Source organism: Monodon monoceros, unplaced genomic scaffold, assembly GCF_005190385.1.
Source record: "Monodon monoceros isolate NGI ecotype Baffin Bay Population unplaced genomic scaffold, NGI_Narwhal_1 Super_Scaffold_22, whole genome shotgun sequence".
Classification (NCBI taxonomy): Eukaryota; Metazoa; Chordata; class Mammalia; order Artiodactyla; family Monodontidae; genus Monodon; species Monodon monoceros.
This window is the reverse complement of record NW_021703779.1, coordinates 17,377,262-17,388,978: the sequence shown is the minus strand read 5'-3', so window position 1 is coordinate 17,388,978 and position 11,717 is coordinate 17,377,262. Positions and strand designations below refer to the sequence as shown.

At 49.2% G+C, this 11,717-nt stretch overlaps 1 protein-coding gene across 1 annotated transcript in view; it reads left to right on the top strand.

Annotated features, from left to right (window-relative positions):
• The window catches only part of MAP7D2 (MAP7 domain containing 2), a 174,678-nt gene that overhangs the window by 91,716 nt on the left and 71,245 nt on the right, over window positions 1-11,717 (top strand). Inside the window, exons 10-14 of the mRNA XM_029240426.1 lie at window positions 6,280-6,505; window positions 7,259-7,363; window positions 8,512-8,568; window positions 9,020-9,098; window positions 9,809-9,995. Coding sequence (XP_029096259.1) covers window positions 6,280-6,505; window positions 7,259-7,363; window positions 8,512-8,568; window positions 9,020-9,098; window positions 9,809-9,995 — 654 coding nt within the window. The remainder of the gene's footprint in view (window positions 1-6,279; window positions 6,506-7,258; window positions 7,364-8,511; window positions 8,569-9,019; window positions 9,099-9,808; window positions 9,996-11,717) is intronic.

Sequence of the window (11,717 nt, the reverse complement as noted above, 5' to 3'; positions counted from 1 at the left end):
TGACCGTGTCGCGCTTGCCCTTGCTTCTCTGGCCTCTCCTTCTCAGTCTCCTCTGTCTCCCGCTCAGCCCCTCACGCATCACCTGGGCTCCCAGCCCTCAGTCCTTGGCCAGCTTCACCTGACAAGCCCTTCCCGAGCAGCGCTGCGCCCCCCTGCCCGGCCCGTGCCCCCATCGCGCTGCCAGCTTCCTCTGGCTTCAGAAGTTTGGGGCTCGCATTTCACACAGCGTCCTCATGCTCAGCATTTGGGGTGCTAACCCAACTCTGCTCTCATCTCCCTTTCTCATCTGTTTTACCATCTATTTCTGAAGCCAATTTCATCTTGCTCTGTAAACCTTCAATACTTTCTGGTACAAGGGAGGCATTAGATCACACATGGGTACTGATGCCTCCTGAGCCTGTGCTGTCCAGTACCACCGCCTCTAGTCTCAGGCGGCCACCGAAATGGAAATATACTAAGATCAAGTCCAATTCAGTTCCCCAGCCGTATGGCCACATTTCAAGTGCTCAGTAGCTACATGGCTAGTGGCTACCATATCGGACTACACAAATCTCTAGAACGTCTCCCTCATCACAGAAAGGTCTGTTGGCTAGCACTGGTCTAGAACCTGCAGGCAGTATTACCAACTGCTTTATGCTTTTCTTTAAGTGTGTCCCACACGCATCTCAAATTGAGCATTTCCAAAGCAGACCTTACTGTCTTTCTCGCAGACTTCCTTTTCCTTTCACAAGCTCAGTCCTCCATGTCTCCAGGCAACCAGATCAGATGTGTCCGAGCCAGCTCTCAACTTCCCCTCTCCTTCCTCGTCAGTGTCCCGTCCCCTGTCAGGTCTGTCTCGGCCGCCTCTAGCATCTCTCTCGTCTCCCTTCCCCTCCAGCCCCTCCTCCCCTCCTGAGCTCTGGCCCCTGTGGTCTCCGACCTGGACTGTGTGTGTGGCATCCGCACTGAGCTCCCCGCTCTAGGTCTCCCGGAGCTCATCCACTGTCCACGCTGTGTCCCCAGTGCCTGTTCTCAAATAAGCGTCATTGTCCTGCTCCTGTCCTTTAACAAGCCGGTGACTCCTCTGCCCACAGGAGGCCTGCCACGGCCTGAGCACCCCTGTCTCCTGCAGGTCCACACCTCCTCATCTGCTTTCACGCTGCCTCCCGTGGCCTCGAGCTCCTTGTCAGCAGACACATTTTCCATTGTCCGACTCGGGTCAAGCACTGCTCCCTGTCTGCAAGCCTTTCCAGCCCTGCCCCTGGGAGAGAACAGACCTCTCCCCCTCTTCGCCCGCCCAGCCCGGCTGGTCGGCTGGTCGGCTGATCACAAAGCCTCCTCATTTGTTCACAGGCCTACTTCCCCCAACTAAGCACCTTGGCCGGGGTACAGTCTTTGGATCACTGGTGCTGGCGCTCAGTAAACATACAGGAAAGGTAGAGAAGTAGGAAGAGGCCCGGATGAGAAGCCATTGCAATCGTGGGTTAAGAGAAGGCAGTGCAGTGTGGTGGAGCTCGAGCTGGAGGAGTGAAGTCGGGTTCCACAGAAATGGGCCCATTCAAAGTCGACGCCAAGGTTTGATTCTAAGCATAGGAGAATGGTACACCCAATGACAGATAAAGGAAGGACAGAAGGAATTGATTTTAGAGGGTAAAAACAAGCCATTTGATTGTAGATAAACTAAGTTTAAGGTGCCTGCAAGATATCCAGGTGATTAGAAATGGAATTGAAGCCTGGGGCCTAGGTAAAAATGAGAGCAATACCCTTGACCCAAAATCAGTTTTCCTCTCTCTTGCCAGAATATGAAGCTTTGCTAGCACCACGTGGGAGGTGAGAAAGTACAGTACCACACAACCAGGGCCTGGAACACAGCGGACACCTCTTGGGATAAGATCATCCTCACTCCTGTTTTGTGCTTAAGAGTCAGTAGTTGAAGCCACACAAATGTAGTTGCCAGATGAGAGAATATAGAGAAAATAAAGATACTTGAGCCAAACCGTGGAAAGCCAATCACAGTCACAAACTGGTGAGGAAAATGCCATCCAAGTCAGGGACGAGACTGCTCAGAGCAGAAGGGCTGACAAGGTGCCCAGACAGCTGGGCCCGGAAGAAGAGCAAACGCTGGTCCAGTCCCCGCTAGCAGTGACCCTGGGGCTCTCCTGGAAGCATGCAGAACAGGGCACAGTGCCTGGGCTCGTGGATGGCCCAAGATAGAAATCAGGATTCTTGGAGCAAGAAACCCTAGACCCTGGGTCCGCCCCGGGGAAGGCACTGGCAGAAACTAGAAGCAAAGAGATCTTACTGGGATTCCAAAATGAGTCACGTTAAGAAGTTAAGATAGCTGCTGTGGGCCCAAGTGGAAAGATAGTTGAGTTAGGCACCCTCCATCAGCAGGGTCACATAGCCAGGCTGCAGCAGCTCAGTGTCTGTGCAAGATTTGGCCTGGGCCCGGCCCTGCCGGCAGAGGTCCTGGCGCCGCTCAGCCCTGGCAGCTCGTCGGTTGAGCCTCTGGGTGGTGGACTGTCGGGGTAAGAGCTGGGCAGGCAGGGCCCGTCCGGTGCGGGGGGTGGCGGCCGAGTCAGGAAGGGAGAGCCAGGCCCTCACAGGAGGGAAGTCGCATGCCGCCTGCACCTGCGAGACGTGTCGAGGCTGAGGAAAGGCCGTTGGTCTTGGGGTTTAGGACATGAATGGAGGTTTGGGGGAAATCATGGAGAGGGGAGGAGACATAAGCAGCTTGACAGAGGTGAGATGGCAGAGGCCCTGAGCATCAGCAGAATGCAGGGGAGAGGGGACAGAGGAGAGTTGCTTGGGATGCCTGAGGCCTGAGTGTTTTGCAGGCCGTGGGAAGGTCCGTGTAGAAGGGCAAAGCGATGGAAGGAAGAGAGGGGGACGGTGGAAGGAACTCTGGTGCGGGGCTATGTGTGGAATTAATAGTGTGGTTGGTGGCATTTATAATCCTTTGCATCTAAGCAGAAAAAAGGGGGCATTTTCTGAGCAGGAATGCTGTAGAGGAGTGAAGTTTAGGAAGCCCAGATCAGGTGGTCCCGGTCTTCTCTGTAAAGTGGTTGATGATGCCATCGACTAAAGAGGATGTGGAAGACGGTGGAAAAGTGGAGGTTTGGACTGTTCCCCTGGGGGTCTGGGAGATGAGGATGGATGGCTGGCGTGGCGGCTGAGGTCCAGGGAAAGATGACCAGTCGGCCTTGTCTGGGCCTTACTTCAACCAGTGTTGACAACACAGGAGGGCCCAGAGTGGCCTCCATGCCATCCCACAGATGCTCAGTGGCTGGGCAGCCTGGGCGCCCTGAGAGAAGAGGGAGCGGATGCAGGGACGGCACATAGCTGCCTGGGGCCGGTCAGGAGAGAAGGCGGCGAGGGACGGGTGAGGGCAGATCAAAGAAGGGGAAGGTTAGGACATTGAAGGTTAAGCTTTTTTAAATGAGAACTTTTAAGCACGTAAGGAAGGGAGAAAGTAAAACCCACATACTCATCCGGAGATTGAATGAGTCGAGACTGAACATGTGTCAGGGACATGGTGCAAATGTGAGAGGGTGGGACGAGAGGGGGCCGGCGTCTGGAGCTTGAGAGATGGGGGTCGTTACACAGAAGACCCTCACCGGTGGCTGGGAACGGGGATGAGGAATGCATCCACTGAATGATGACTACAGTGCACAGTTTTCTGGTACTTTCTACCTGGTGAGGAAGGGGGGTAGGTTTGGGGTGGGTGGCAGGAGCAAGGACGGGCGGGGGTGACAGAAGTACACATGGGTCTGGTGAGCTCCGGAGGGAGCCGGTAATGACGGCAAGGGCAGTGGGGCCGGGCTGCCTGCAGCAGAGGGGCGCTGGGGAAATGACACTGCCATGTCCTCTCTGGTTCGTTAAGCAGGGAGAGAAAGAATGTTTATTCTTGGAGAGGATTTTGAGAGACTTGGTTTCACACAGGGAAAGCTAGTTTTTAGCTACTTTGGGGGAAGCAGAGTGTGGTTAAATGGAGGGAATTTTGTCTGTAGGGGCTTATGGGCCTGTGGGGAGGAATTTATGTTGTGGGTGATGACGGGGATTATGGAGACCTAGGGGCTAGGAGGATGTGTTACTGCATGGCTATGCATCGAGCACCTCTGAAGTCCTCATGGTAAAATGGAAGAAACCGAGTGGCTTTTCAGATCCTAAGGATGAAGTAGCTTGTGGGTTAATTTATATACGTATCCTTTGTGTATTAACTTCTCTAAGACAGTCACAACTGGCTCCTTAAAAGAGAGAGAAATACTAAAACAGTGCTCTGATTAACCTTGGGAGAAGTTTTGTTATTGACACATCCGGTTTTTATAATCCTGTGTTGGGCATCCTAGTCTTTCATTGAGGAATCTAAGAACTGGTGAGTTTCTTTCTGACTAGGCCCCATAATGCTCTTCTCCAAAGTTCTCCAGAATATTTGCTAGTAATTTCAGTTCCAGCTTTTAGGCACTGCACCCTCTGTGAACATAGAATACATTGTCATGTCCCATTGTAGTTTTAGGCTAATGTCTTTGTGTATTTTTTTACCTTTTAAAATATTTCTTTGGTAGCACATAGGCTAATTGCCTCCGTGATTCCTAAAGCCAACCGTTAGGGTGGAAGGATGTTCTTTTCAAGTCTTGATCATTTATAACAATATACCAGCGCCCCAGTAAGTCAGTGGTACATGCTTCCAAATAAAGATAATTTCTGAAAAACATACACATTTACAGATGCGCTTAAAAGGACACTGGGAATTGAATAGAGCGTTCATTTTAAATTGTAAAACAGACTAGCATTTGAGAATCTGCCCAGGACCAGGCATTGTGCTAAGTGCTTCCCATTATCTCATTTAATTCCCACAGTGATGTCGAGGAGCCAGTTATATAGCTATTCCCATTTTTTTAAAATGGGCATCAGAAATGTTGAGTGACTTTCCAAGGAAGGGTCACACAGCAAGTGGCACAGTCAGAATGCAGTCTTGGTCTTGCCCATGTGGCACATTGCCAGTCAGTAACTCACTGCAAAATGAGTATAGTTATCCACATTTTTTCATAGAAGAGGAAAGTGACACACATGAGCAGGAAGAACGTTAGAAATGTAAAATCAAGCACTTAGACTTTACAGAGTTTTCCCTCACTGCTTAAGCTCTTTATCGTTACATCGCTGACCATTCATCTGTGGATGAAAAATGTCTAAACACCATTTAATTTTCATTTAGCAAAGAATAAAAGCTAAAATTTTTTTTAAAGAATGCCAAGATAAATGGAAAATAGATGCTTTAATTCCTTAAATGTCAAGTTTCTGTTGAGCATTTTCTTCCATTTGCTGCTTCAGAAGTCACATACTAATTAAAACCAAAGTGAACTTTTTGAGCTCCTAGTCACTGCTCTCAAATTGCTGACTGGCACAGATGTGAGAGTCACTGAGACACTTCGAGGGTTTTTTTCTTTTTTTTTTCTAGCCTAAGTTGTTTTTTTTTTTTAACATCTTTATTGGAGTATAATTGTTTTACAATGGTGTGTTAGTTTCTGCTGTATAACAAAGTGAATCAGCTATACCGTATACATATATCCCCTTATCCCCTCCCTCTTGCGTCTCCCTCCCACCGTCCCTATCCCACCCCTCTAGGTGGTCACAAAGCACCGAGCTGATCTCCCTGTGCTATGCAGCTGCTTCCCACTAACTATCTATTTTACATTTGGTAGTGCATTTAAGTTGGTTTTAAATATTTATCCTACTCAGTTTTTAAGGAATTCTCATTCAGTAAGAATGATGGGGGCTTCCCTGGTGGCGCAGTGGTTGAGAGTCCGCCTGCCGATGCAGGGGACACGGGTTCGTGCCCCGGTCCGGGAGGATCCCCCATGCCGCGGGGCGGCTGGGCCCGTGAGCCATGGCCGCTGAGCCTGCGCGTCCGGAGCCTGTACTCCACAACGGGAGAGGCCACAACAGTGAGACGCCCACGTACCGCAAAAAAAAAAAAAGACTGATGGGCCTGTGGTCATTTGTAAATTGGCTAGGGAACATCTGTGTCTTCATTACAGTCTATTCACAAATCAATACATTATTACTCTGGGTATCACAGAATTTAAAGTCCACTTTGCTTATTATTTTTTTTGGTAACGGTATGGACTGGAGTGGCTTTCTGAGAAGGATGTGAGTCATTTTCTGAAGTGGATGCTAACTCATATGCATGTGTCTGTGACAGTGTCAAGTGTTATGCTCTACTGTTGGCACACAGCTCTTGGTAGTTTACCTTTTGGGCACGTCGTCGTTGTCTCCTAACATCATTTATGTTCTCAAAAGGCTGGAGAGAGAGGAATTGCAAAGAAAGGCAGAGGGGGAAAGACTTCGCCTAGAAGAAGCAGCCCGTAAGCAGGAAGAGGAAAAGAAGCGGCAGGAGGAAGAAGAGAAAAGGAAGGCGGCAGAGGAGGCCAAGCGGAGGGTCAAGGAGGAGCTGCTGTTGAAAGAAGAGCAAGAAAAGGAAAAGCAAGAAAAAGAAAAGCAGGAAAAGGCCATGATTGAAAAGCAGGTACTGTGCAAATCTTTATATAGACTTTCCTTAAGGGCCTTAGTTAGTATTAGGTAAAATTATAGTTAAATTTGGATGACTCATAATGTTTACTTGGAGTTTTTCTTTAACTGGGCTAGTTAATAAATATGAGTTACTTTGGGCAACAGAAGTGAAGTTGGTAGTATTTGCTGTATGTCCGTTTGGGTTCCCCCGAAGGCAGACCCTGGATGAGAACTTGGGTGCCAGTAGTTTATTTGGGAGATGATCGCAGGAAGCTGGTAGGGGAGTGAGAGGAAAGCACATTGGTGAGTGGGTTACTGTGGGCAGCTGGAACTTGCTCACTATGGAACTCTCTGAGAGACTGTGGACCATGCCTTAGGATTATCCCCGAGTGGTGAGGAAACTAGGTTATTTGTCTTCCAAGTCCTGCCCCTTATGGTTGCAGGTCACTGAGGGGAAATTAACTTCCTGAAATTTCTAGCCACATGCATACTTAGGGCCAGAGACTACCCTCAGACATAAAAAGACCTTGACCTTGTACGCAGAATGTCTGCAGGTGATTTGCATGGTGGACCGAGGTCATATGAGTGAGACCCAACCATGTCTGCTGTGTCGTAGAGCAGGCTGTGTAAATCCACATTGAATATTGGAGCAGCACCCACTTTTCGGTAGATGATGACGTGGAGGAATATAGGTGCAAACCCCAGGGAATTAACTAGCGTTTTCTTCAGCTTAGTAAAGCCTATCCCTTCTTTTACATGTTTCTACCAGAAGGAAGCAGCAGAAGCAAAGGCCCAGGAGGCAGCTAAACAGATGCGTCTAGAAAGAGAGCAGATCATGCTGCAGATTGAACAGGAGCGACTGGAGAGGAAGAAGGTAAGGGCTAAGGGATCAGGAGTACTTAGGGTGAGGCAGGGACAGGAAGTGAGTCCAGTTATGTTCTGCAGTTGTTGGGTACGGTGCTCTTAGAATTGTTATTTAGGTTGATTTCGTTGATCATACTGTTGTGTCTGTATTAGTTTTCTGTCATCTTGTTCTTTCATTTACTGAGAGAGGGGTATTGAAAGCTCCATCTGTGATTATGGATTTCTCCACTACTCCTTCCAGTTCTATACATTTTTGTTTTTATATACATAATTTGAAGCTCTACTGTTAGGTGGATTTATATTTCAAATTATTAAATTTTCCCATTGAATTACCGTTTTATCATTATGAAACATCCTTCTTTTCTTTTGCGGTACGTGGGCCTCTCACTGTTGTGGCCTCTCCCGTTGCGGAGCGCAGGCTCCAGACACGCAGGCTCAGCGGCCATGGCTCACGGGCCCAGCCGCTCTGTGGCACGTGGGATCTTCCCGGACCGGGGCACGAACCCACGTCCCCTGCATCGGCAGGCGGACTCTCAACCACTGCGCCACCAGGGAAGCCCTGAAACGTCCTTCTTTATCTCTAGTAATATTTCTTAAAGTCTACTTTGTCAGCCTTTTTGTGATTAGCACCTGCATGATAAATTTTTTCACTTTGAACCTATGTGTCCTTATAAATGTGCCTCTTATAAACAGCATATGGTCAGGATTTGTTATTTTAATCCAGTTTGACAGTTTTTGTCTTTTAGTTGGGGTGTTTAGGCCATTTAATTACGGGTAAAGGGTTTAAGGAGGCTGATTATAAAGGTCCGTTCTCATGGTGTCCAATCTGTGGCCTCCCCTTCTGCACCGCAGCTTGGCTTTCTTTAGGGTGGTCCTCTTGAATGGCAGGTAGTGATGTGTTGCTTTCTAGGTAACTTAAGGAGAGGAAGGAGAAAGATGGGATATAAATTGTTGATTCTAGATACTTAACTGGTTCACTCCTTAAGCATTTGACCGTGTTCGTATGGCAGAGGTGTATGTCTGCAAAATCAATGGAAAAACCTTTCTATACACATTATCCTCTGCTGATGTTTCTTTTTTACACATTTTGTGAGGAATGTGAAATTGCATATAGACCCGGCTTACTTGTATATGTACCTGCTTCTTTTCGGTTCCCAGAGAATAGATGAAATTATGAAGAGAACAAGGAAGAGTGATGTGTCTCTGGAAGTGAAGGTAGGCATTCAGAGTACCATTTTCATAATTCATGTTCTGAGAAGAACAGAATGGTGGAATATATTCAGTGACATTGTAGGTCTCAGAGAGGATTAACCAGAAAAAAATAGGCTCTTCCTTGCTTTGTTCCTGGCTAGATTAAGGAGGCTGTAGGTCCCTGAAAGGAAAGAGGAGTCTAAGAGAGGGATTTCAGAGATGGGGTGTTAACAAAAAATGTCCTCAGGGAAATGGGGGTAGGGATGCAGGGAGAAGCATTATAGTCCACAGATCAAAAAAGAGAATGGTGGCATATTAATAAGGGAAACATAGCTGATTTGTAATAACCTCAGAAAATTCAAAGAATTACCGTGGAGCAGACAGTTGGCCCAGCATGGTTCCAAGTATCCTCTGATACTTTTCAAAAGCACTTACCTTTCTACATAAAGCCAACCTTCCCTCTACTTGTTTTCAGAAGGAAGACCCGAAAGTGGAGCTTCAGCCTGCTGTGTGTGTGGAAAATAAGACAAAACCAGTTGTCCCCAACAAAATAGGTGAGCTTGAGGTCTGGTTCTTAGGTTCTTCCTTTCAGGACGTGAGGGCTCATGGCACTTCCTGTGGGAGACTAGCACCCATGGGTCCTAAGAGCTTTATTAGTGCAAGGGGCCTGTGCACTTTCCCCTCCCTTGTGGAGTTTCCATCTCCAGCACAGGTCTGTCAGGTCCACTTGGAAACCGGCGGGTTCCTCAGTTACTCTAATAATCCCAGTGCCGGAGCCAGGCCATCTGCTGGCCGGGTTGCTTTCCGGGAAGCTTAATTGCTGGTCGGGTTCTATTAAGAACTGACTCTGTTGTTCTACGGCAGTTTCTTCTGCCTTCCAGAGTTCTAGATAGTCCAGCTCTTTTCTATCATGTACTTAAAGCTCCTCAGGTTGGACTATTTCGTGGCAGCCAAAGTCAGAAAACACATCCCCATCTCAGAGTGACTCTTCACATTTCTCTTTAGCCTTGTGGCTCAAGAGCCCGGGGACCTGTACGGCATATGACACCAAGCCTCCCCGGTGGGTCATGAGCCCTGCACAGACACTGATGATGTCATTTGTCATCTCTTCCCGGTGGGAAGGTGACTACATGGGGTTCTTTTTACAAAAGATATTGCACTGTTGGTAAAGTAGAGGATTCATTGCCTCTATAGATATTTCCCCTGTTATTTCATCGTTTGGGATATCTTATGACTGACAGAATGACTTTGTGTTCTCCATCAGAAATCAATGGCTTGAACACCTGCCAGGAAGTTAATGGTGTGGAACGTGCTGCCCCAGAGACTTTCCCCCAAGATGTTTTCGCTAATGGACTTAAACCAGTTGGGGGACTTGTTCACCTGGACGCCCTTGATGGGAAATCAAACAGTCTGGATGATTCAACCGAAGAAGTTCAGTCTATGGATGTGAGGTAGGTCCACTGCTTTTGCATTTGAGCCTCATCTCTTCCCCAGATACCTCTACCACCTCTTAGTTGATTTCTTCATCTTTTCCACACCCAAATCTTTCTACACACCTATAGTAGATACGGTTGCCGTTCAGGAAAGCTAACAGTGGTAAATTAATATCCATGTTTTGGGTTGAGTTCCCTAGAAACAGAGCCTGGGACAGGGATTCTAGGGCATGGGATTTATCAGAAGAGAGTTCTCGGGAGAAAGGGAAGGGAGGGAAGCAGGATTGGGCAGGGGGAGTCACTAAGCAAGGATCTGGTCTCAGCTGGTCCCAGTGGAACTCTGGAGGATGGATTTCCACCAGAGAGGGCTCTGACTGCGGTAAGGGAGGCGGCCTTCATGGCACTGTGTTTGTCAGCCATCGACTGTGGAGCACCCAGGGTGGGGATGCTCCCATCAGCCAAAGGCAGTTGTCCAGAGGAAGGGCAGCAGCTGTGAGCCCATAGCAGCTAGGGGGTGGGTGCAACCACAGGCAAAGGGGATCTGGGTGGGGCACCAAAAGGGCCCACTCACTGTGTCCAGTGTCTCATGTTTAAGTAAACTTGTCATTGGAAACTTGATAAAGGAACTAATTTGCTTTCAGATCCTAACAACTTAAGGAATTCTTAACTGGTATATGTTTGTGGATAACATTGCCTGGCGAATTAATCCTGGACCAAAGGAGGGCTCAGTTAGCCCGGGGTTGGGGCAGAGGCGCTGGAACAATGCAGTGCAGGGCAGTTGGGCTGGGGGTCCTCTCTGTGACAGGAGGGAATGCCAGTATTCTGTACAAGCTCTGCCAGAGCTCCAGCCTGCCAGAGCTTACACTTATCTCCTTGCCTGTGAATACTCAGCCTCAGTCTGGGGGGAGGCAGGTGGGGAGCAGAGCCTTTCCCAGGGCACACTGACTGTAAATATCCCAGCTCGTGCACCCTGGCCTTGAGCCAGATATGGGAAAACCCAGGGTCCAGCCGCCCTGTCACCAGGAGAGCGAGTCCTGCGCAGCCTGAGAGTACGGCCTCCTCAGGCCTTGCCACCACCCGCCACCGTCATGGCAGACTTCCTGTAAGTGGTGCCACTCTGCCCCCGGGGGGGCAGGGAACTGCTGGGGCATCTTAAAGGATAACACAATACCTCCCGCCGCCATGTCGAGGCAGTTGTGCTTATTCTTTCTGCCTCTGGGGGCGGGGGGGGGGGGGGGGGGGACGAGACCTGGCACTGGCCATGGCTCAAGGAAGTGAAGGAGCTTTGTGTGTGCACTGCGTTCTTGGTGTGGCCACCTCTGCATTGGAGAATGGTGACTCCTGGGGGCAGCGCCTAAGCTTGTGGCGCCATTCTGTCCTCCGCCTGCTCTGACCAGCTGTTCAAACCCTGGGAATGGAGGTGGGCAAGGCGGAGATGGGGCGGGTGTTCCCACTAATGAAGCAGTTTGCCCAGGCTCCGGGCCACCAGAAGTGGCGTCAGGTCAGCTGCTGCCCCTTAACTAGGCTCAGTTGAGGGAGACACATCATCTGAGCTTCTGCAGTTCAACTCGTTTTTCTAGATTCTTCTCTAAGCTCTTACGGAGGAAGAAAAAAAACCAGACAAACCTGACAGCAGCCCTACTCTGGCTGTTCCGAGAGACTCCTGGTGAGGGGACCTCAGATCCCAGCCCACCACTTATCTGAGCTCGGCCTCTGGTTGACACGCTACGAAACTTCCTC